Source organism: Nylanderia fulva, unplaced genomic scaffold, assembly GCF_048542155.1.
Source record: "Nylanderia fulva isolate GAGA-0341 unplaced genomic scaffold, ASM4854215v1 Scaffold12, whole genome shotgun sequence".
NCBI classification, from domain to species: Eukaryota; Metazoa; Arthropoda; class Insecta; order Hymenoptera; family Formicidae; genus Nylanderia; species Nylanderia fulva.
This window is the reverse complement of record NW_028189409.1, coordinates 2,248,913-2,272,355: the sequence shown is the minus strand read 5'-3', so window position 1 is coordinate 2,272,355 and position 23,443 is coordinate 2,248,913. Positions and strand designations below refer to the sequence as shown.

The window sequence follows — 23,443 nt, the reverse complement described above, 5'->3', positions numbered from 1 at the left end:
TAAGCAAAATAAAGTTCAATTTAATTAAAATGTAAAGAAAATATGCTATCAAAATGTAATATTGATATTAGAAAATATAATTAAAAGATTAATATATATATATATATAATTAATATAACATCAGCAATTTATATAATATATGTAAATTAAATAAATTGTTAAATCATTAATTAAAAGAACAAAAACAATCTGCTAGATATATAATTCTTTTATATATACCCCAGCGTTTTTTAGCTTATATATAATAAAATCTAATTAGAAGGTCCTGGATTTATTCTATTGAAAAATCATCAACCTAAAAATATTGCGTGATTATTGATGTTATATTTTTATTTAAAGCGATCACATATACATTATAACAGATATAAATAGAATATTCTAATTGTGCTAGTTATGTCGATAAACTATACATTTTTCCTGAATACTTGACACGAGGTCACATAATGTGAACACATATATTAACGCTATCATCAAGCCCTCTTATATTTATGCCTTTTAAATAATAATCGATATCACATGATATCTAGTGATAACAAAATATCTTTTACATTGGTATAAAATATCAACAGCGTCACATGCAAACAATAATAACTTTCTGTGTAAAGTTTAATTGAATAACAATATGTTAAAATATCCAATTATATACTTTACGAATTAGTAGAACTTACGTTGTAATTTTCTATCTTTAATTCAAAATGCTTTGCGTATAATTTGTTTTTAAATATAATATTTCAAGGAAATTTGTATAATTTTCTTTTTAGTTTTTTCAAATTCAATCAAAAGTGATTCCGAATAATGATATAAAATCAATATCATTTTAGTGAGAAGAAAAGCATTTTATGCAAAAAGTATTGCGTGTCGTAATTAATTTTAGAGAAAATATATGCATGAATACAAAATATACAAATACAAAAAATACAAAAAAGTTACTATTTTAAATAATCTTACGTCATATTTCTCCCGATTTATTTTATATAGAGTTGTTTAGAAATATCTTGCAAAATGTCGATAAAAAATCTACTAGAAAACTTTTTGATTCCTAACGTTGCTCGTGTGAAAAGATATGAAACGACGTTTGAAAATCGACAAAAAGTTGACAATGACAATTTTTTTCCGATTTTATAGATTGTTTGCATAAGTTCTAATTTCTACGACTTATGATTCTTATACATTAATATTTGCGTCATTATTAATACGCGATATGCGATGATGATGACTATGCGATTATATTTTATTCTTTTTATTATTTCTTATCATTATTATGTCAAATAAACTTCGATAATACGATACTTTTCGATATACCCTAAGTGTAAACATCGTTGATAAAAATAATAGATGAGAAAAAGATAAGATATTGTGTGTTGAAAGGGAATTAGTAGTCAATACTTCAATTATAGACATGTCAAACAGTATGGATTTCATATTAGACTTTTAAAAATCGGAATGTAGGGAAACTTGTGAATTAAGTGGAAAAAAAATTAATAACGATACATAAAGTGTGAAAATGATTGATTACTATGAATGTCCTTATATAAATAAGCTCTTACAATTAGTGAATATATACTTTTTATGAAACATAATCTATTTCGTTCTTATCGCATCTTATGGTCTTTTTACAGCGATATTATGAGCGAATATTATTAAAAATTTGTGCGTCGTTTCATATCGTGCGCTCTGACGTCATGAAAGCGAATAATTTGATAAGATTTATATATGTTAAACAAAAATTCCGATTTGCTGATGATCGATATTTCTATTATTTCAATGTATATATAAATTTTGTCATTTGAATCATATATATCTTTCCTTGATTGCTTCTAAGATTCTACAGCAAGTAAAAATTTATCGAAAATTTGATCCTTGAAGAAGATATTTTTTTTCAGATGTCAAAATTCCACTTATTTATATATGCTTATATTAATGACGCATGTTACAATAGATTTTAGAATGCAACATTCAATTCTGAATACTTTCAATAAAATTATGAGGAAACACAATGTAAATTATTTATATTATACATTGGTTACATAATGAAGATTATTTATATTTAACAACTTAAATATATTTGTATTGAAATATTCTCTTATTGATCATATAATATAACGTAACATGAACGTTTATATCTTATTGGACAAAATTAATGAAATAGTAAATTGAATCTACATTTATATCTCTTCGTATATAATTGAAAAAATCATGCTCAATCTGTAAAACTTAATGATAATTGTCCAAATGTAGAGAATCTTTATTTAACAATTTATATATGCAATTGAGAATGATTATTGTAAAAATTAAAAAAAATTAAATAGGAATCTCTAATAGTTTTTTGATTATATATAAGCATATTATATATAAGCATATTATATATAATTATGCCATAGAGTGCAATTAATTTATATATGTATATCAATATATGAATTAATTGCATATATATATATATATATATATATATATATATTTGTGTAACATACGTTATATTATAAATAAATATAACTTTTTAACTATGGCTCAATGTAAGTGTTTAAGTATTTCATTACATTGCTTTGAGCCACGACTCTTTTCCAATGCGAGTCCTCTTATCGCTGACAATAAATAAGCCACTATCTTATTATTAATAATAATAATGTTAATAATAATTTATTGTTTAATAATAATATTAATAGTGATAATTATGTGACATTTGCTAATATCACAATTGCCTTTATTTTCTAGTTTTTAAATATTTTCATCTGATTATTGTAATTTCTTTCCTTTGAATCAAATTTTGAAATAAATCCTAATATCTGTAGAAAGAAGCAAATAATTTCATAAAATTTATACAGACAACAAATACTCTTAAATTTGGTCTTGCAACTTTTAGAGTTCATAATGATTATCGCATGAAAAAATGAAGTTTATCATATACACATACACACACAGGATGTTTGAAAAATCCACAAACAGTCTAATATTAAAAAAAAGGATTTTCTAAAAAAAGTGTTCCTGACAAAAATTGTAGTGTTCAAAAGAATTCATTTAATAATGATCTGAATAATTTGATTTTCTTGTTAGATGCAACAAGATATATCGAGGTCATTTTGAATTTTTTGAATTGAGATCTATTGTTTTTTTTATTATACATTCTTGTATTTTTTAACTTTATTATTATTAAACTTCAGATTTCAGGAATGTTGTCTTGTAGAGAATGCCTTTTTTAATTAGATTGTTTTGGACTTTTTAAATCCTGTACACACACACATAGATAGATATAATATATATATTTAGATGTTAAATATGTATATATTTTTTTTGCTCTATGACATAATATAAATTTTATATAATATATATCTTTATATATGTGCACAACAATAAATAAATCTTAAAGTGAAACTAACAAGAGTGATTTTAAAGAAAGTCTTGATATAAACATTATCAAAGAAAAAGATGATTTTCGAATATAGAAATCGAAAAACAGATCAAAATTCATGATTAAGGTATGTCAGTAACATAGTGCAACACTAAAGTAATGACGAGTGAGTGGAACGATGAATATACGTAAACATACAACCTATTGCCCAGCGATCTCTACATCCTCCTTCGATGGAACAGACCTTGATCGATGGGAATACAACATGAAAAAAATGACTGATAGCATAATATTTAATGAATAGCGAACCTGAAAGCGCGAGCTGATATTTTTCGAAATGAATGAAGCGACGTATGTATATATGTATGTGATAGATGGAGGAAGAAAAAAAAGAGGATATTTCTTCGTCGTTAAATGACTCTTATACATATAAAGCGAATCTTGATGTTTTCTTTTTTTTATACAAATTACCAAAAGCCTCCTGCGCTGCGGCCGCCAGGTGGATTATTCACGCGAATGCATGCCCTTCGTCCTTCATCAATGTCCTCTGCAAGAACAAAATGCGCTTCTAATATTTCCGAAGAAATATGAAGAAAGAAGATATAAGTAAGAGAAAATTTTTTTATCATTAATATCATCCCAGGTAGTAAGTGTACATCATTTTAACGTTTGATACTTGAGATGTGATATCAAGCTTAAACAAAATTTAAATACATTGTGATCTAGACTTAAAATTATTGACGCAAAACTCACCACTAATGGAGAAAGTAGAATCTTGTAGGTTTCTCTGCCCTTCTAGTCTTGGACCTTTCGTGGATGGTGTCACCACGGCAGATTCCGGCAAGGTGGGCGCATAGTTGGGTTTAAACTTTGATTTTGGACTGTCGTGAAGCGAACCGTTGGTCTGATTAGCCGCGGCCGCGATTTTGGCTGCGGCGGCTGCTCTCGCCGCTTCCTTAGCCCTCGTAAGTGCAGCGTCTTCCTCAGCGTATCTCCTGGCCTCCGCTTCGGTTCGCGCGATTCCACGTGGTCTCTATATACGCAAAAATACAAAGTTATCTTCAGATATAAATTTTAAATGACATCCCAAGTAGCAAGCATATGTCATTTTGACATTTAATGTCGTCAGTTTGCTACTTGGGATAGTTTAATTCTAGTCTAAGCAATTAATTTGTAATTTAATTCGATATAGTTGAATAGTATAGTACATATAATACAGTTACTTTAAATATTATTATTTGAGAATAATAACGCCAAGAGGAGGAGAAGGGAGAAAATTATATACTGTTTTATACCTTTTCTTTATCGTTTATCATGTCGTACACATAAGAGCCAAATGGCTCCGCAATCACGTACTTCCCAAAGCCATGAACAGCCTTCAGCTCACACTCGTCCACACATACGCGTCCATTGACAATCACATATTCAGGTACGCCAGTTACTTCCATACCCTACATCAATAATCGATTATTAATTGATTATTAATGCATTTGCGTAAGATATTTTTATAATTGTGATCGAAGCAGAGTTACTTTCAACAATTAACTTTCTTTCTAACAAAAATTATGCAAACAGTTCAGAATACAAATTAAATCGCATATATATTTCGTATTGTAAACATAATATTAAAAAAACATGTTAATAATATTAAAAAAATATAATTTTTGAAGATCACAATTTTTTAAGGCGTTGAAAAAAAAATAAGTCGACGAAAGCGAACGGCTCAATTGAACTCGCCTCGAAGATGTTGAAGTCAACGGCCTGGACGTGGCTCTGGGCGGAAATGGTGCGCTTCCTGTTTGGATCCCAGATGACAATGTCGGCGTCCGAGCCCACGGCTACGACTCCCTTTCGAGGGTACAAGTTGAAAATCCTAGCAGCATTCGTGCTGGTGACCGCGACGAAACGCGTGGGATCCATTATGCCGGCGTGGACGCCCTTTTCCCAGAGCACCGCCAGCCTGTCCTCGACACCGTTCACGCCGTTGGGGATCTTCGTGAAGTCGTCCTTACCCAGAGCCTTCTGCTCGGAGTTGAACGTGCAATGGTCACTGCCGATAACTTGCAGATTATCTCTGAAAAAGGCCCATAATTAATATATGAATTCGAAGATTAATTGGGATGATTTCAGAAGGAGAAGCAAATATTAAACGATTCCTTGACATCGAGCAGGCTAAAGTAATTAAAATATAATAATATATTTATATAATAAATAATATTATAATAAATAAAATATATAAAATTATAATAATACGAAATAAAATTCGCGTACCAAATATTGAATGACTAAAATAAGCTAGGGTTGTTTAATGTTGGGAAGGATCAAATCGGCAGTTTTTGTTTTAGCTGTGTATTAATTGATATTAATGTACTATATTATTGTACCTATAGTTACTTCCCACTATTAATATGATAGATGACGTCGCGACTATTAATATCAAGACTGTAAGTCTTATGTCATTCACGTCGAGTTGTTATTATAATTCATGGCTACGAAAGTGAACATGTGAGGCATGTGAGGCATGCAAACGCGATTATTATTTCTAATAATGAATTCGTATTTAAGACATTGCAGTAATAAATCATTCTGTAGCACATCTTCAATGTACTTAACTTTAAAAGTATTAGAAAAATATTTAAAAATTTAGACATCTTTCTACTAATCCTCTAGCTTATTTAAAAAGAGAGAAAAGATCTTTAAATAATTTTTATTAACTTTTAAAAGGAGATTCGCAAAATTTGTATTTGATATAAAATAAATAACTTTTCGGAAAATAATTTTGGAGAAAACATTTCTTTAATTACTTAGTGAATTTTTATGAAAAAAATACTTTGTGTATGTATATTATTTAAAGAGAATTTATTTATATCTCGCTTTGCAAAAATAAAACTGTTATTTTTGATATGGCATAAATTTTTGTAATATAATTTTTAATGTACCAAATGCATTTTATTAAAAAGAAAGACTATTGACGATTTAAAACTATTAATATTTCCTTCAACAGAAGAAAGTCGGCAACAGTTGATACCACGTAATTATTTCTTAATATTTTCTGCTTTGATAAGCTATTTTTCAATTTACAGAATACATATATATATATATATATATATATATATATATATATATATATATATATAAATTATTCTTAGATATATCGTTAATATAACAAATTTAATTTAATTTAATTTAAAAAAAAATATATAGATCACAAAAGATATATATGAAACTCCTAGATCTAATGTGTTTGTTTCTGATTTGCCTTCACTATAATAATTAAAAATATCTTCGTTTGTTTTAATTTAATGTCAAATTTCCTTCTATACAACTTATTTAGGGAGAAAAGTCGATTGGAAAGAATAAATCATTTTTTCATGTAAATTAAAGATGAAAAACGCTTCTGAACATCATAGACTCAAGAATTCATCATTGAATCAGAAGAAATGAATGAGAAGAAACAGCCTGAAAACTCGATTGAATATAAATCGCGGATAATTTAATGTCTATAATGACAATTAAATAATAATATACAATAAATATAATCTTTTTCACATTTTATATATCTTCCATATATCTTCATGCTTTTCTTTGATCAATTAAATAAATTAATAAATTTTTTTTGAATGAGAAAATATCAAAATAAATTCTTCTAGCTATTACTACATTAATACATAATTGAAAAAATAATAGAGCCAACTCAAACCCGTATATAAACATGAAGAAGGTTTTTTCTTTCGAGCTACTACTTACTGAGCCAGATGTTCGGTTAAATAAGCAGGTGTTGTCGCATCAGGCCGCAATGGCGGACTAGTAATGAAACGCCTCCCTTTTTCCACATCTTTAGAATATTGCTCATTACCATCGATACCGATGGTGCTTGCCAGGGTCTCTCCGAATACGATGATACCCTCCGATCGTTTCGCCGACATGACGTCGGCGGCCGACTTGCTCGAGATCGCCGATACATATAGGGGACTATTTACCTAAACGCGATATTTTTATCTTCTCACTAAAATAACCTGTGCGTCCTCTTTCTCTCACTTCTATTCTGCATGCTTAGATAAAACGAATCACGGCTGAAAGTTCTGCATCGAAATTTAATTGAAAGTATTTTACAGAGTTAAAATATTCGGTAATTTATATTCTATTATTTTTTTGTTACGTTAGTATATTAATATTATAATATTGTAATGCATATTTTTAAGAAAATATTATATTATTAAAAGAATTATAATATAACATGAATATCTAGGAATAAATATAGCAATTCATATGGCTTTCGTGTAAAACACAATTTAAAATTCCCGTACTACTGTTGAGTTTAAATTGATTTTGCATTATTAGTTATAAATCTATATTCTTCCTAGTCCGAGAAATTTAAGATCTCTCAAGTACATATGTTTACTAGAATTACGTTTCCAACATTTCATTGATTGATATATAATTATAATTTTTAACCCAAAAAATCGTAAATATTTTCAGCCGTGCTCAATTTATCTGCATATAATTTTTCAAATTTTATATCATTTTTTTTATAAACTATAACTTTATATAAATATTTTCAAACATCTAACGTGCAATATTAAAGATAATTATGAGAGCAAATTGTGCTGCCAGGTAACATACATATTTAATACATAATAAAAATAAGAGAACACGGTGGAAACAAAAGTAATGATACTTATTTTCAAAACATGCATATGAAATTTCATCGTGCAAAACCGCTAAATAAATTTCAGTGCGGGCAATAACGAACAAAGGCATATATATATAATTGCACTTTATGCAGTTTTGTCACGCAAGCCTCTAGCTGAATAACGTATAAATTTAAATTGCTATTGCCGCAATTGCAGCCTATTTTCGCTAATCGGTTAAATGGAAAGTGCGAGGGAGAACGCGATAAAAGGGTCTGTGTAATCGATACTTTACACCGAATATACATGTACATATATATGAATATACAATACATGTACGTATATCCGCATTATTTTGAAAAATATCATGATGCATTTGATCGATGGACAAAATCTAGAGTTTCTCTATCTGAAACTTTCTCTGCGAATACATTTTCCCTTATGGTGTATATACTTGTACAGTTGTTTAGGGAAAAAAAACCGGTCGGTGCATTAAACTCTCCTTTTAGATAGAAAGCCACATATGTTCGTTGCATGGATTTCGAATGACAGTATTTCTTTTTTCGTCAACATTCTTGCGACTAAGAAACCATTTGGCGAAGATTTCACCGTCTGGGAATGTCTATATAATTGGATCTATATTTAAACAGTCGCAACTCGAGCGATTTGTACTAACTATATTTAATTTTGACTTATAATCTGTAGTATTTCCGAATTGTCAATGATCAGAAAATTTTCAAATCTTGTAAATTGAGCACTTGAACTGGTTCTATACACAAAAGTTGATTTATAAAGAACTCCGCACCAAATACATACGATTTTAACTTTCAATGGAATTGGTTGTTTTTTCATATGTTAATTTATTGTAGCTTATGTTCTGCTAAACAAAAGATGTAAAAGTTACAGTCAAACAACTCGTAGAGCCCAACTTTTTCGTGTTTGACTGTCTATATATTATTTAGTTTTAAGCCTATTACATTTTTGTTCAGCAGATAAGTTACAACATATGAGAAAACCAGCTGATTTTACCAAGATTCAATTTTATATGATTAGGGATTTTAAAACTTATATAAAATCCTAGATGAAATTGAATCCCAGTATAATCAGCTGATTTTCGCACATGTTGTAACTTGCTGAACGAAAACTGTAATAGGCCCAAAGCTAAATAATAGATGATTACTATAATTTACAGCCCGTCAAACACGAAAAACCTGGAGTCTACAAGTCTTGAAATCGTTTGACTGATTACAATAATATATCTAGCTTTGAAGCTATTAAATCTTGTAACATATGAAAAAGACAGTCAATTCCTCCGAAAGTCCAAATCCTATGTATTTGATACGGGGTCCTTTGTTTGATCTAGCCTGCTCCCGATGTCAAAGTCGTTCTGAATTCACCATGGCTTTAATGGCTTGATTTCAACTCACTTGGCTAACATGTTCGTGAGCACTCGCGGCGTATCCGTATCTGGTCTAAGTGGTGGACTTAGAACGTGACCGGCCGCGTGTCTCCAGCATTTGTGCGAATAGTTGGTACCGTCCGTGCCGATTGCAGCCGCCAGGGTCTCGCCGAAGACACAAACGCCGCGATTTCGCGCGGCTTTTACTTGGTCAGCTGCGCTACCACTCATCACATGCACTACATACAGCGGACAATTGACCTAAGCAAAATTTCGATGCTAATACTACAGCTATTGAGGATGTGCGAGACGATGGTGTCTCCATTTTTGCGTGTCTTATTAATCTCCTTAACCCCTTGATTGTTTTACGAAAAAAATGTTTTTAAACAAAAACATGTTTTCGGTATAAAAATTACTAAATTTATGAATTGAACAATCAAGGAGTTAAAAAAGAACATAAAATAAAAGAGAAAAAAGGAAGATAGATGAAGAATGTTTATGAAGATAAAAGTTTGACATATGTAGGTATTTTTTGAGGGCGTTATTGAACTTTACCTCATGACATAGATATTTTCTAATTTTGGTAAGACAGTAATGAGAATTTTGGATATACTGAGAATTGGACATCTGCCACATAGCAAAACACATAGTTGCACTATGCTTTTGTCTTGGATTGTAATTTAGAGATTTAGGATCGTTCGTGAACTGAATACCACGGTGGGTAGCATGCCAAGTGCATTCGTAACAGAACTTTGAAAAGAGATAAATATAAAAGGCTTATTATTGTATATGTGCTCAGGACAAAATAAAAAAGTATATAAAAATATATACCTATAGAGAAAGCTCAAATACATACAAATAGAATGAACTAAGAATAAAGATCAACGTTTTACATTGATACTTAACAATATGATAAATATTCATCAGATTAGCATTCCAGCTTACCTGATTCGCGATAACGCATGCTCTATTGACAGCCTCCGCCTCGACTTCTTCGGGTCGTGACATTTCGTGGCCCTCTGGACCTGTTACTCCTGCGGCGAGTAGTTTCTTCGTATTCTGCAACAAGTTTATGGCGATAGGAGAAAGCTTGTATATTTCAATTTGTATTAACATTCTTCCAAACAACGCAAAGCTTCACTACGCAACGTAATTTTTAAGTCATACATCAATTTTATTGCCCAACTTTCTTTTAATGTTTTATTTATCAATTGTAGTATTTTGAAATTATGTAATAAAAAGTCATTTTTGTGTGATTTGCATTGTCTTAAATAGAAATTTATTTTATTATATATTAATTTTTTTTGACTTACTTTTAATTTAACTTATTCTAAATATATTTTTTTAACTTTCCCGAATATAATTTAAATAATGCAGAATTAAAAGTTAAGAAAAAGGAAGAATACTTGAAAGAAATATTGTAAAAAAAAAAACTATTTTATAATTTTTATCAATTATCAATTTTAAGTTTATTCACAATACCATGACATCAAAGGATTCTAAATAATTATTTTCTATTCCGACTTTTTCATTAGAAATTAAATATTAAACTACGATTTTTTATAGCAATTAAAAAAACAAAATGATTTCTATTTACCAATATCAATGAAAAATTCGGATAAAAATCAAATAATTATTATTTATCAGTAAAATAAAATCTGCCAATTTTGAAAAATGAAATTTTATAGACTGTAGAAATAATTATAAATTTATAATTCTGATTACTAATTTTCACTGGTGCTTTCTAACAACAATGATTTGATTTAATCGAAATTAAATGGAAATCTTTTTTTAAAATTAAAATTGATCCTAAAACAACCCCATATTGGTCTCATCATCATTATACGTACCTCTTCAATAAGGTCACCGTTTTCCGCGTGCACCATCGCGACGGCGCCGACCTCTTTGCACGCTTTGAAAGCCTCGATCAACTCCGGATCTCTCAGCATAAACACATCCCGGTAAGCCATAAACATCTTGAAGCTACCTACGCCGTGGTCCTTCGTCAGTATCGCCATTTCCTCTTTAATCTGCAAAAAGAAGACGAAATAGCAAGACGTCGATGAATAAATCGAATGCGGCTTCCCTTTGAAGAAAATTGTACGGCAAATAAGGCGCGACCCGCGTTTGCTGCTATAGCGATGATCCTACTTAGACAGCACGTAAGTACAATTTCCTCGTTCGTCATCCGACTGTTCGGTATTTTAATTGCCTTAATTAACAATCAGAACACGCGCGATACAAGGTTACAAAATGCGCTCGATAGTCGCGGATATTTAATAATATCAGAGATTCTTATAAACAGAGTGTATTTATATATAATTATATACATATAATATAAAATATATTTAATTTAATAAAATATATTTTTAATTTTAAATATATTTTTAATATAATTAAAATATAAAATATATTTTATATTATATATAATATATAATTATATATAATATAAAATATATATAATTCTGCAGGGTAATTCATTTTAATCTTAACAGGCAAATATGTCAAAAATATGCAATTTTAGAAAATAATTTTCAAAAATAAAAGTTGTAAGCTGGGTAGACATAAGGTCAAATTCGACGAATTCGTAAGAATATTATAGATTATACAACAAGCCTCTCCCTTAATAATTAGAAGCTGCAATTGGATTAATTTTCTGAATTCTGAATACACGCATTCACGTAATTCGCTATTATTTCGGAGTTACGTAAAATGTCATTATGCCAATTGATCAATGTCATCAACGTAATACTGAAATAATAAAGATCGTGAAATCGTTTTTTGCGTTAACTTGGAATTAGCAAAAAAAAAAAAGAAAAAAATTAGGCCTACACTTTTTTTCTAGAATTTCGTGTTGCTGTAATTATCTCGTTCCAGGTGACTAAAAAGGGGGAATAGAGAGTACCGTATTGTACTTACATGGCAAGATAATCTAGCGCAAACATTATACTGTACTTATACAATGGGAGAGTTTAATTGACGCATCAGTGCCGTAAAAATAGGACACACATTGTGTTTTCACATATACATATAAAAGCTTATAAGATTAAAGATAGAGAGATTTTATGTATCCTATCATTCTCGATTTTAATTTTTTTCGCGGTAATTTTAAAAATCTAATAAATTACCGCAAAAACTTGTTTAAAATATCTGGAGATGTTATAATGTCACAACAAGAACATTTATATATATGAAAAAATATATATATTATAACAAAAAAATTACTTTTGGACTCCAAGAAGTGATGGCGACGTGCAGCGCGTAATCGCAGCAAACTTTTTCATCCGCAGTCTGTCTATATCTCTCATAAGCCTCCACGAGACTCTCCTCTTTCCGTGGTATTGCGAAATCTATAATCATCGTAGTACCACCGGCGACCGCAGCTTTCGTACCCTGGTAAAAGTCATCCAACGACTTGGCACCCATAAACTCAAATTCGAAATGCGTATGCGGATCTATGCCACCGGGCATCACATATTTTCCTCGTGCATCGATGGTCCTGGTTCCACCAGGTATGATAAGATTGCGCCCCATTTGCCTGCAAATTTCCAGCACACAATACATATAATAAATATTTATGAATATATATTTTTTTAAATATATGTATAAATATTTTTAGCAAAATCTTTATTTGATATTATATGAGATATTTAATCCATAAAATTTAGATTAAATATTTAAATATATATTTAATTATATTATTATATATTTAAATATTTTTAATTATATTTGCTAGGACCCATTAAGAGATATAATTGTTCTTTTCGAACAAAAAATTTTTCTTTCGTCTCCTGTGCTTCGATTTGACAAGTTGATTTTTTTTCGATGAGATAAAACTGGAGTAGCTTAAATGATTTCAATAGCTTCAGCCACATCTACACTTTTTGATTGACAATGATGACTTAACAACGTGCTTGCGGCTGTTTAACGACTACGATCAGTCACGTCTGTTTGATAAATCAGACTCTTTGTGATTGTCACCTCATTCAGCTCCAGTGATAAAATAACGACGTGTGTATCGCGTTTCGCTTGTATGTCAAGTGGTTAGACACGTGAGTTGAATATATTGTGATCTAAATATATCGTAATATCAGTAAGAGATTTCGTTATCTTTGAGAAACAAAACGTGCGAATAATCTAATAAATTGCCCTTTAATAAGTGATCAATAGTGATTTTTCCAAAGGATGCGCGCGTTATACAAGATGGGTCATTTTAATGTATAAGTAGAATATAAATTAAAATTATGACGAATAAATAATATTACACGGAGAGAATTTTTCGTTATATTTTACCGCAAAATTCACTACAAATTTTATCATGTTTATAAGCCAATAATTATAATATGCTGTATTAAAATTATTATAAACGATTAAGGCTGGATTGAAAATATTGTGCTGAATTGTAAAATTTATATAAAATATATTTTAAAATTATTAAAATGTTACTATATAATTTAGTAAAATTAATTAAACATGATCTACACTTCATTCCTCTCAGCCAATAGAGCCACATGCGATGTTATTGCGATACATAAGAAAGAAAGAAAATTTGGAAACTAAGGAATTTGTATCCTATGGTTGGGATCTCAGATTTCTCGCCTATTTCTTTACAGGGGAAGTTAAGAGAGGAACAAGGGGAATTTCTGAGATCCCAACCATAGGATACAAATTCCTTAGTTTCCAAATTTTCTTTCTTTCTTATGTATCGCAATAACATCGCGTGTGGCTCTATTGGCTGAGAGGAATGAAGTGTAGATCTTGATTTTAAAAATTAAGGAGCCGACTTAATATTCTTATTATTATTAATTAAATATATTTTATATCTTCATTGTGGTAGGTATTAATATTTTTATTGATAAATATGAATAAGATAAACTCTTCTAATACCATATATTGTCCCACGATTACCATGAATTTCAGGATAAATTCTAAGAAAAAATTCTCTCTGCGTACATATCTATTATATAATAAAAATGCATTTATTATGAGTTTATGTGTTACCTGATGACACCATCTTCAATGTAGACGTCGCTATCGATGATCCCGTCATCATTGACAACTTTACCATTTTTAATTAGCAATCTGTTCTGCGCGCTCTGTAAAACAATAAAACATTTGCATTAGTTAATGTAAGATATAATTTTATAAGTACTTAAAAGATTCAATTAAGGATTAACTAAGTGATTTGATATGAATCGTCCGATCATTGTAACGTACGAATAAGTTCCAACATCCGGCGTACGAAAATAATATGCGTACACGTGCATCATTATATACGGTTGTATTGTATCATATCAATCAACGTTGTGAGAATGACGACTTCACGCACTTCCGCTAATGCTAGATTGGGAGCATGTGCATGATCCGATAAGTGAACAGTTACCTCGTGCGTTTATGAGCAAAAAATGCGTACGCACGTTTGTACATATAAAATGTATAAAATTACATATACTTTTTATATCGCCTTTAATTTGTATAAATAAAATATAAATTTAATTTATATATATATAATTTTTTCTTTCATAATATATATAATACATAATTTATGACATATATAAATCGACATAATTAAATTTAATTGACAAGTATATACAAAAAATAAAATAAAAAATAAACTATTTTTTCTAATTGGTGTTTCATTTTATTATTGATGACATAATGTATTAATTATCGAGTGCGATTGATATTTTCTCGGAAAAATAAGCGGTGAACAAAGAAGAGATATTATAGTGTATGCATCCCCGACAGGTTGTTGCTGAATAAGGCGCGTGTCCTTTCAAGGGTCACGTGTGCTTTACGTCCTCGCACCAGGGAGGATATAAATATTAAAGGGTCCAACACAATACAAAAATACAGGTAATAGGAAACAGGTAACAAAAATATGGAATGAGAAATTATTGTTCATAAAACCATTTTAATCCCTTAGAGACTTCGGTGGTCTCTTTTCTTTCTTCTGACTTGTCAAAAAGTATATATTTTGCATTGATTAAAAATTGACAATTTCTTTGCAATTTTCTTACGGATCTTTATATGTGTAAATATAATTTATAAGCTTATATAATCAATTAAATATGCTATTATTAATTAATAGTATTTAAAGCAAATGTGATAAAGGCTAATAACTCTAAATTTCTTATCCCTTATAAAAAATCGAAATATATAAGTATGCTTTTTCGTAGAATTAAGAATATATCTGATATATTGATAATAAAGAAGTCAATGGAATCTCGATATAACAAAAAAGTGCATTATAAAATAATGAATAAATAAAACTAGAAGATAAAGTAGATTACACAAAGTCTTATTGGAAAACGGAAATCCGGATGCTCGACCTTCGATTTTTACACGTCGAAAGACCATTGAAATCTTCTGCAAATATAACTTATGTAGGCGGAGACCTTGTCATCTTCAGAGTGTAGTTATTAGTAAGGAACGAGAACGAGACATGTGTGTTTCATATGTTAGAGATCAGGCTTTCGGGTATTTTTGGCAAGCTCTTATAATACACCCTCCACGCATGCGGCATCATGTGTTTTTTAAGAGAAATCTTCGAGAGAGTGCTATAAGAGCGCTATAACACCGATAAAGTCTCATTAAAGTAAAGTACAGTCGCCTCTGAATCTAATTTCTTAGTCAAATTTTTAAAATATTTTTTCTTATATAATTTGATTCATATACGGTAAAACCACATTTGTTACGTGTCTTTTGACTGATACAAAAGCTAAAAATATCATGTCAGTCTTGAAATAAATAGATAGAAATAAATTATTAATAATAATGGCCCTGCACACAATAGAGAAAATATTAGAAATAAATATTCAATATATTAAAAAATAAGAATTATTTTTAAATAAGTAAAATCGAAAAAACTCTAATATTAAAATACAAATTCGGGTATAAAGAACAGCTCTTTAAACCAAATTTCTATTTGTATATCTCAGAGTTTTTTTTTATTTTATTATTTTAAAATAAAATTCCTATTCCTACACAGAGAGAATTTATTCTGACAATCCTGATGAATTGTGGGACAATATATTGGAAGAATTTTATAAAAATTTCTCAGATTAAAATATTTATCACAATAAAAACTATTAATATATACACAATAATATAAAATATTTTCGATTAATTGTACTATGTACATATTAATATTTTTTGTGATAAATATTTTTAATCAGAGAAATTTTTATAAAATTCTTCTGTATCATATATTGTCCCACGATTACCATAATTTTCAGGGCAAATTCTGAGAGAAAATTCTGTAATATTTAATATTTATTCCTCTATTGTGCGCAGGGCCTAATAGACAGAATTATGATTTTTAGACAGCATTTGCTCTGAGAACACAAGTATACATTTAATATGACATACGACGCACAAAATGCGGGTTGCGTCGAGCCAGACGAACGGCCCTGGTTAAAATCAATAACGACACTTCCTGTCTATACATCTCGAATCCGCCAGTATGAACTAACGCGAAATCGCTTATCGCAAATATCTTTCCACGATCAGATCGCATAAGCGCGGTACTTTGGCGTGTCAAAACGTGTTATTTTCTTTCTATTTCTCTATCTATCTATATCCATCTATTTCTCTGTCTCTTTCTTTAACGAAGGTCTTGAAATATATATATGAGAATCAGATTCCACTTTTAGATTTTCGGTGCAAGGCACGAGAATGTATGACCAGCAAAACTATGTTAAACTATGTTACCTTGTAGTTAAATTTAGATGCAATATACATTGCCTATGATTAGAGAGAAAAAGATGACAGCTGTCATTTTCACATGCAGAAAATGCAGCTGTAATTTATCTATGTATTATTTAATTTAATGAAAAATAGTTTCATATTGATTTTTCAGATGTAAAACGAGGCTCTAGATTGCACAAATCATAATATAATTATATATAATTAATATATAATTTATATTATTAATTATAATTAATTTATGTGTGTGTGTATATAATTTAAAAAATTATAAAATAAAGATTTATATGCCTATAACAAATATTATTTTATTCCTAAAAACACAAAATTCATTATATATTTATTTTAAATATGATTTAAATGAATTATATGATATTGATATGCGCGTATAATATAATATTTAAATATATTAAATATTTTAAGTATATTAAATATTATAATATTTAAATAAAAACTATATGGTGTAATGCAATTTAAATTTAAGAAAAGCCTTTTCTCTAGAAGAGTAAAAATAAGATGCATTTTTTTTAAAATATAATTTTCGTATAATAGAATATATTTAAATATATAATATTCCAATTTAAATGGAAGAAAAGCCTTTTCTTTATTGCAATTTAAATTTAAGAAAAACCTAGAATATATTTAAACATTAATATTTAAATATATTCTACGAAAATTATATATTTTTTTAAAATGACATCTTATTTTTACTCTTCTAGAGAAAAGGCTTTTCTTAAATTTAAATTGCATTACGCCATGTAATTTTTATTTTTTCCCAGTGCACATAATATATGCAAATATGTTTGCATGCAAATTGATTAGTGTTTGAAAAATATACCAGTAGTTATACTTGCTGAACAATCATTGCATAACAAATCTCAATGTAATTGCGTCTCGTTTCTTAATGAAAGATGCCGTATGTGGACGTGTAAGCATCTAGTTTGCAACCGCGCATGAAAGCTACAAGAAGTCTCTTTGAAATAACATTATCGTCACGATCAAGGCGTCCATGATCCATATCCCACGATCGCGTTTCTTCGCGAAGCGTACAACAAATAGATCTCGAGTCGATCTTACTCAAAATATTATTTGAGATCACCGACATTTTAATATATACATTCCCAGACAGCAAGACATTTTAATATATACATTGAAAAAAAATTAAATTAAATTAATAAATATGTATAAATAGGTAATAATAAATATGTATTTCAATACTGCCTGGTAAATATTTGTTTGAAGCGAATAAATATTTTTCTCTCTTGAAAAGGATTTTCTTGTATCAAAGAAATATTGTTCACATCAAATCAATATTATTATTAGTTTCAAATAAATGATTTATAAGTAGGTATTGAAATAAATATTTATTCGAGTTCAATACATTTTTTAGTGTACTGCGGTTATTTTTTAATTGAATAATTAATGACATATTCAAAGAACAGAAATTTATCTAATATTCTTATATAGGTGCTCGCCTTTAATTTGCCCCCGCGAACTTCGCAAACGGGGTCGCGAATAATCCGCGTATATATCTAATCTACTTTACATTTATACATTCCGGTGTGCACCGGAAGCGGCATACATATAAGTCACATCTGGCTTTTTCTATCGCGGTCATTTGCATTTTATAAATGATGAAAAACACGTGTTTCGATTAACGGTTTTAGCAGCCAATTTAGGTGGCCGAGACAAAATTAATACCTCGATGTGAGAGAAAAAAAAAGAAAGAAAGAAAGTTTTGTGTCAAATTATTATGATTGATAATAAGTAAATAAAGCTTGAAGATAGATGATGGAAGAGCAAGCAGAGCGAAATAAATAGCTGACGAAAATTGCCGCGAATAATAATACTCCGACATGCTTTAAAGTCATATGTGTCAACTTTTCAATTTTGCGGCTACATCATTTATAGAGATAGTTTTTCCTAAGCAAAGACATGATGTCGAGACATCTATAATTTTGAAGTTATAAGTGATTGAAGAAAGAAAAATTTTTTCCAAAGTAGCTGTAAACTTTAAAGATATTTATTACATTTTTAATTAATTTTAAATGAAATTTATTTTAATAAGAATTTTAGTTTAATGTTTAGTTACAAAGATATATAGCAAAAATTGGAGACTTGCAAAAAGTGATGATCTCCTCCGATTTTCGCTGAGAAAAAATCATTTCTAAATGATCTCAATAATTTATAATTAGCAAATGATGCGACGACCCTGGAATACTTTGAATATATAAGGGAAAATCTAATTTTCTTTTTAAATATTATATGAGCACTGATTTATTTTTAAATAGCAAAGTATTAATAAAAAATATGTGAGAAATTCGACGAAATAATAAGGAATGAGAACACTATATTTATCTTTTTTTTATTCGGTCTAACTGGTAATAATTAAGCTTAACCACCATTTGCACTCATTCCAGTTAGGATAGAGTTCAGTGATCAAGATTAATTTATGAGTCATAATATGTCATTAAATCCATATAAAAATAACACATAATATTACGTTCAAGAATCAAATAATATTGAATGCTAAATAAAAGATATGTGAATGTAAGTTATAGACTAAATTACGTGAAAAAACATCCGCCTGGAATTTATTATACTAAACAAATCTGCTATAAATTGTTGTACAATTAAATAAGAAACAAATAGTATATTGAAGAAATTAAATAATTAAATAAAAAATGTGTAATTTACTTTTCTTAATAATACAATAAATTAACAAATTATTAACTTATTAATTATTGATAATTGCCATTTTAATCATTAAAATGACAAAAATATGTTGTCATATCAGCTATCTAGCTGTACTAATATAAATAACACAGGTTTTATATAATTATTCATAAAAATAACATAGTTTTTGAATAAAATAGCGTCTAATGTAACGTGAGAAATATTGTAAAATCAGATCAGTTCCCAGATAATTACAAATTTCCCATATTACATGCTTTTGCAGATATCATACTAGGTTTTCAGTGCGTCGTCGACAAATGCATCTTTGTTCGCTCTTCTCATTCACGACCATTGTTAAAATAAAAAAAGAGTCGACTGATCAAAGCTCAAGAAGGCGCGGTTTCTTTCTATGTTAACGACATTTTCATTACGTTAGGAAAATGCTCATGTTCGTGAGAGTACAAAGAGAAATGTATTTTTTCTCTCGGGGAAAAAGACCTCACTGTCATTCGAGACGATTTAGTGGTTGAATAATAAATCGAAATGGCATAGAATCGTTTCTATTTGCGTAGTGACACGCACAAAAATTTATATATACACAGGAGAAAATGTCGCAGAGCTTTCCCGACATTAGGTCGACGAGGCGAGTCGACGAACTATTGATTCGCGCGCAGCGCCGGCTTCACGTTCTCAACTTATTTCTGCCTGCATCGCAGGGCCGTACGATTTCCCCCAATGTTCCATTTCCCGTTTTACACACTGTTAATATTATTATAATCTGTTCTCTAAATTTCTTTTGAAAACTGAACAATCTCAAGAGTGGAATTTTACTCCAAAAAAATGAGAATCTTACTCTTTTGGAGTAAAATTCTACTCTTTTGGAATGAGATTATTTAAAAATATCTTATATCACTTTCTAAATTTCTTGGAGTGAAAACTGAACAATCTCATTCCAAAAGAGTGAAATTTTACTTCAAAAGAGTGAGAATCTCACTCTTGTGAAAACTGAACAATCTCATTCCAAAAGAGTAAAATTTTACTCCAAAAGAGTGAGAATCTCCACCCTTTTGGAATGAGATTGTTCAGTTTTCACTTCAAGAAATTTAGAGAGTGATATAACATATTTTTAAAACGTCGAGAATTTTTACTTTCTTCATACACATTTTTCGTACGTAATTTTATGCACAGAGAGAATTTTCTCTTAGAATTTATCCTGAAAATCCTAAAAGTGGTAGTCGTGGAATAATAATATATGCTATTGAAAGGATTTTATGAGTTTCTCTGATTAATATTTACCACGACATCAAATATTAATATCTGTATCACAATATAAGTTATCACAATATAAAATATGTCCGATTAATTTTACTCACGTAGTAAAATTAAATAATAAGATATTAATATTTTTTGTTGTAGTAAATATTAGTGAATCTCTGAAATATTAGTATATATCAGTGAAACTCATAAAATTCTTCCAATATCATATTGTCCCATATTGTGATTACTATGATTTTCAGAGTAAATTTTAAGAGAAAATTCTCTCTGCGTATTTCCTTTAATTTAAGGATTTTTTGGAAAAATTTTTTGAACCTTCCATTTTCCAACAGTAATCTATTTAGATTTATCAAAATTATTTTTCTGTTCAATTTGTGTCATACATGATCTGCATTAAAAATCTTGTTGCAGAATAAAAAAAATATCGAGGTATACACGCAGATTTCTGATAAATAATTTCAATAATTATAAAGAAAAAAATCATTATTGTACGATAGATTAGAAGCTTTCGTAATTGTATATAATTTTAATTTTAATATTTTTAATTGTAAGTTAAAAAAAGAGCATATATTGAAAATCTGATATACATCTCTTATATGATTATTATAAATAGATACATTATATTAAGTACAGTTAGTGCTTGAAAATTAATATAATATATAGTGGTTATTCGTATATACCGTTCGCAGAATCGGTGAGAAAGAGGATGGGAGTTTTTTTGCTTTCAATTAGCGTTAAATAGTGCTAATTTAACGTGCTAATTAAACGCAACATCGAGTCCATCATTCCTTAGCATCATTAACAGGTAGAACTAATATAAAATTAATATATAAAATATAAAATTAATATAAAATAAGTTAAAATTTGGATCGGTTTTCATTTCTATGTTTAAAAATTGAGCACTTAAAATTTGGCGAGGGAAAATTATAATAAGTAGTTGTTCGAATAAAATACAATGTATAAAAGTAACATTGCTCGAAATTTTTTATTTTTAATACTTTTATTTTTAACTTTTAACTGCAATTTTACAATTTGATGTAACGTTATTAATGTATAACAATTAATATTCAAATATCAATTTTTTTAGAACTAGTGAATATTAATCAAAGCTCTTCAGTGTCTTAATTGACTGAACGTAATTAATAATTTCATGCGCTTCATAAAATATTTATGAAGTTTGCATTGATACTAATTCTACAATAATGATATAAAGAATGTATGAAGATTCCTCAAAATATTTTTTATTTAATATTTTTATTTATTTATTTAAGTTAATTCAATAATTATTTAAGTATCTAAACAATAATAATTTTTATTGAATTTATTTCAAAAAATATATAGTTTTACATCTTTATTCATTAAAGTTGTTATTAAATAACAACTTATTTTTACGCAAATTATGAAATAGTGTATCTTAACTCGTATGTCATCACAAATTTATCTCAAGTCAAGCGTTATAAGAATTATCTTTCTGTTGATTAAAAACCGTTTAATATGCACGTCATGAATAAATCATGCTAGTATTATCAAAAGTCAATTTCAATATACACACATTTCCTCGCATTTATCTAATAAAACGTACACAGAATGTTTTATTTTAATTAATATCGAATATTGCTGAAACTATGTAATAAAATATTTCATACAAAAATTAAAAGATTGACCTTTTTAAATGACTTCGACTAATGACTTTAATTAAAATTCATAATTACATCATTTTTTTCCTCCTTAAAATCTCAAAAATATTAGCATAATCAGAATCACGTCGATTAAATTATGTTTGTCAAAAATATCAATTATCGATTAATTTATAGCGACTATTTTACAATTACAATTGCTAAAAATTAATTGTTTTAATGTTAACTAACAGAAAACTTGTGTACGTATTTAATTAAATCTTCTTTTTCGTATTAATTTTCTGTGTAGTTTTGTATCTCCAACGATTGCAAATATAGATAAAAATTGATAAAGTTATCTTAGTATTTATTAATAGAATGTCAAAGGTAATAAAGCAAATAATTCTAGAAAATATAATGTAACTTACTATTGTATGAAAGATAAAGATTTTGACTAATTCAATTTTGTAAATATAAAATCATTAGTTCTATAGGTAATGATTTTAAAATAATTCCTTGTACATATAATAGAAAGCATGTGTGTATATATATATATATTTTAAAGCATTATATATATATATATATATATATGCTTTAAAATTAAGAAATAATATGAAATTAAGAAATGGCTTTTAATTCATTTGAAAAAATCAAATAAAAATTAAGCTAACTGAATAGCTATAACAATAAATATTAAAGATCAATGCAAGTTTTTTGATGAATCAATGATTTTCCAACTGTATATGTTTAATCTGAATGCTATTCGAAAATCTCCTTTTCCTTTTGAAAATGA

The 23,443-nt window shown here is 28.4% G+C and overlaps 1 protein-coding gene across 6 annotated transcripts in view; it reads right to left on the bottom strand.

The window, feature by feature from the left end:
- The window catches only part of CRMP (Collapsin Response Mediator Protein), a 28,510-nt gene that overhangs the window by 3,835 nt on the left and 1,232 nt on the right, over positions 1-23,443 (bottom strand). For 3 of the 6 annotated variants that reach the window (XR_014926550.1, XM_029309982.2, XM_085490289.1), the window contains exons 2-10: positions 14,378-14,472; positions 12,602-12,914; positions 11,227-11,406; positions 10,322-10,435; positions 9,405-9,637; positions 5,084-5,420; positions 4,642-4,797; positions 4,100-4,379; positions 3,818-3,914 (exon numbers count right to left, since the gene is read on the bottom strand). Coding sequence is in view for 5 of the 6 variants with exons in the window: in XM_029309982.2 (XP_029165815.1) it covers positions 3,818-3,914; positions 4,100-4,379; positions 4,642-4,797; positions 5,084-5,420; positions 9,405-9,637; positions 10,322-10,435; positions 11,227-11,406; positions 12,602-12,914; positions 14,378-14,472 (1,805 nt within the window). In the remaining variant the exon portion in view is untranslated. Of the gene's footprint in view, positions 1-304; positions 3,915-4,099; positions 4,380-4,641; positions 4,798-5,083; positions 5,421-7,093; positions 7,327-9,404; positions 9,638-10,321; positions 10,436-11,226; positions 11,407-12,601; positions 12,915-14,377; positions 14,473-23,443 lie in introns of those variants that run through there. The other 3 variants (XM_029309980.2, XM_029309983.2, XM_029309981.2) reach the window with 3 other exon arrangements.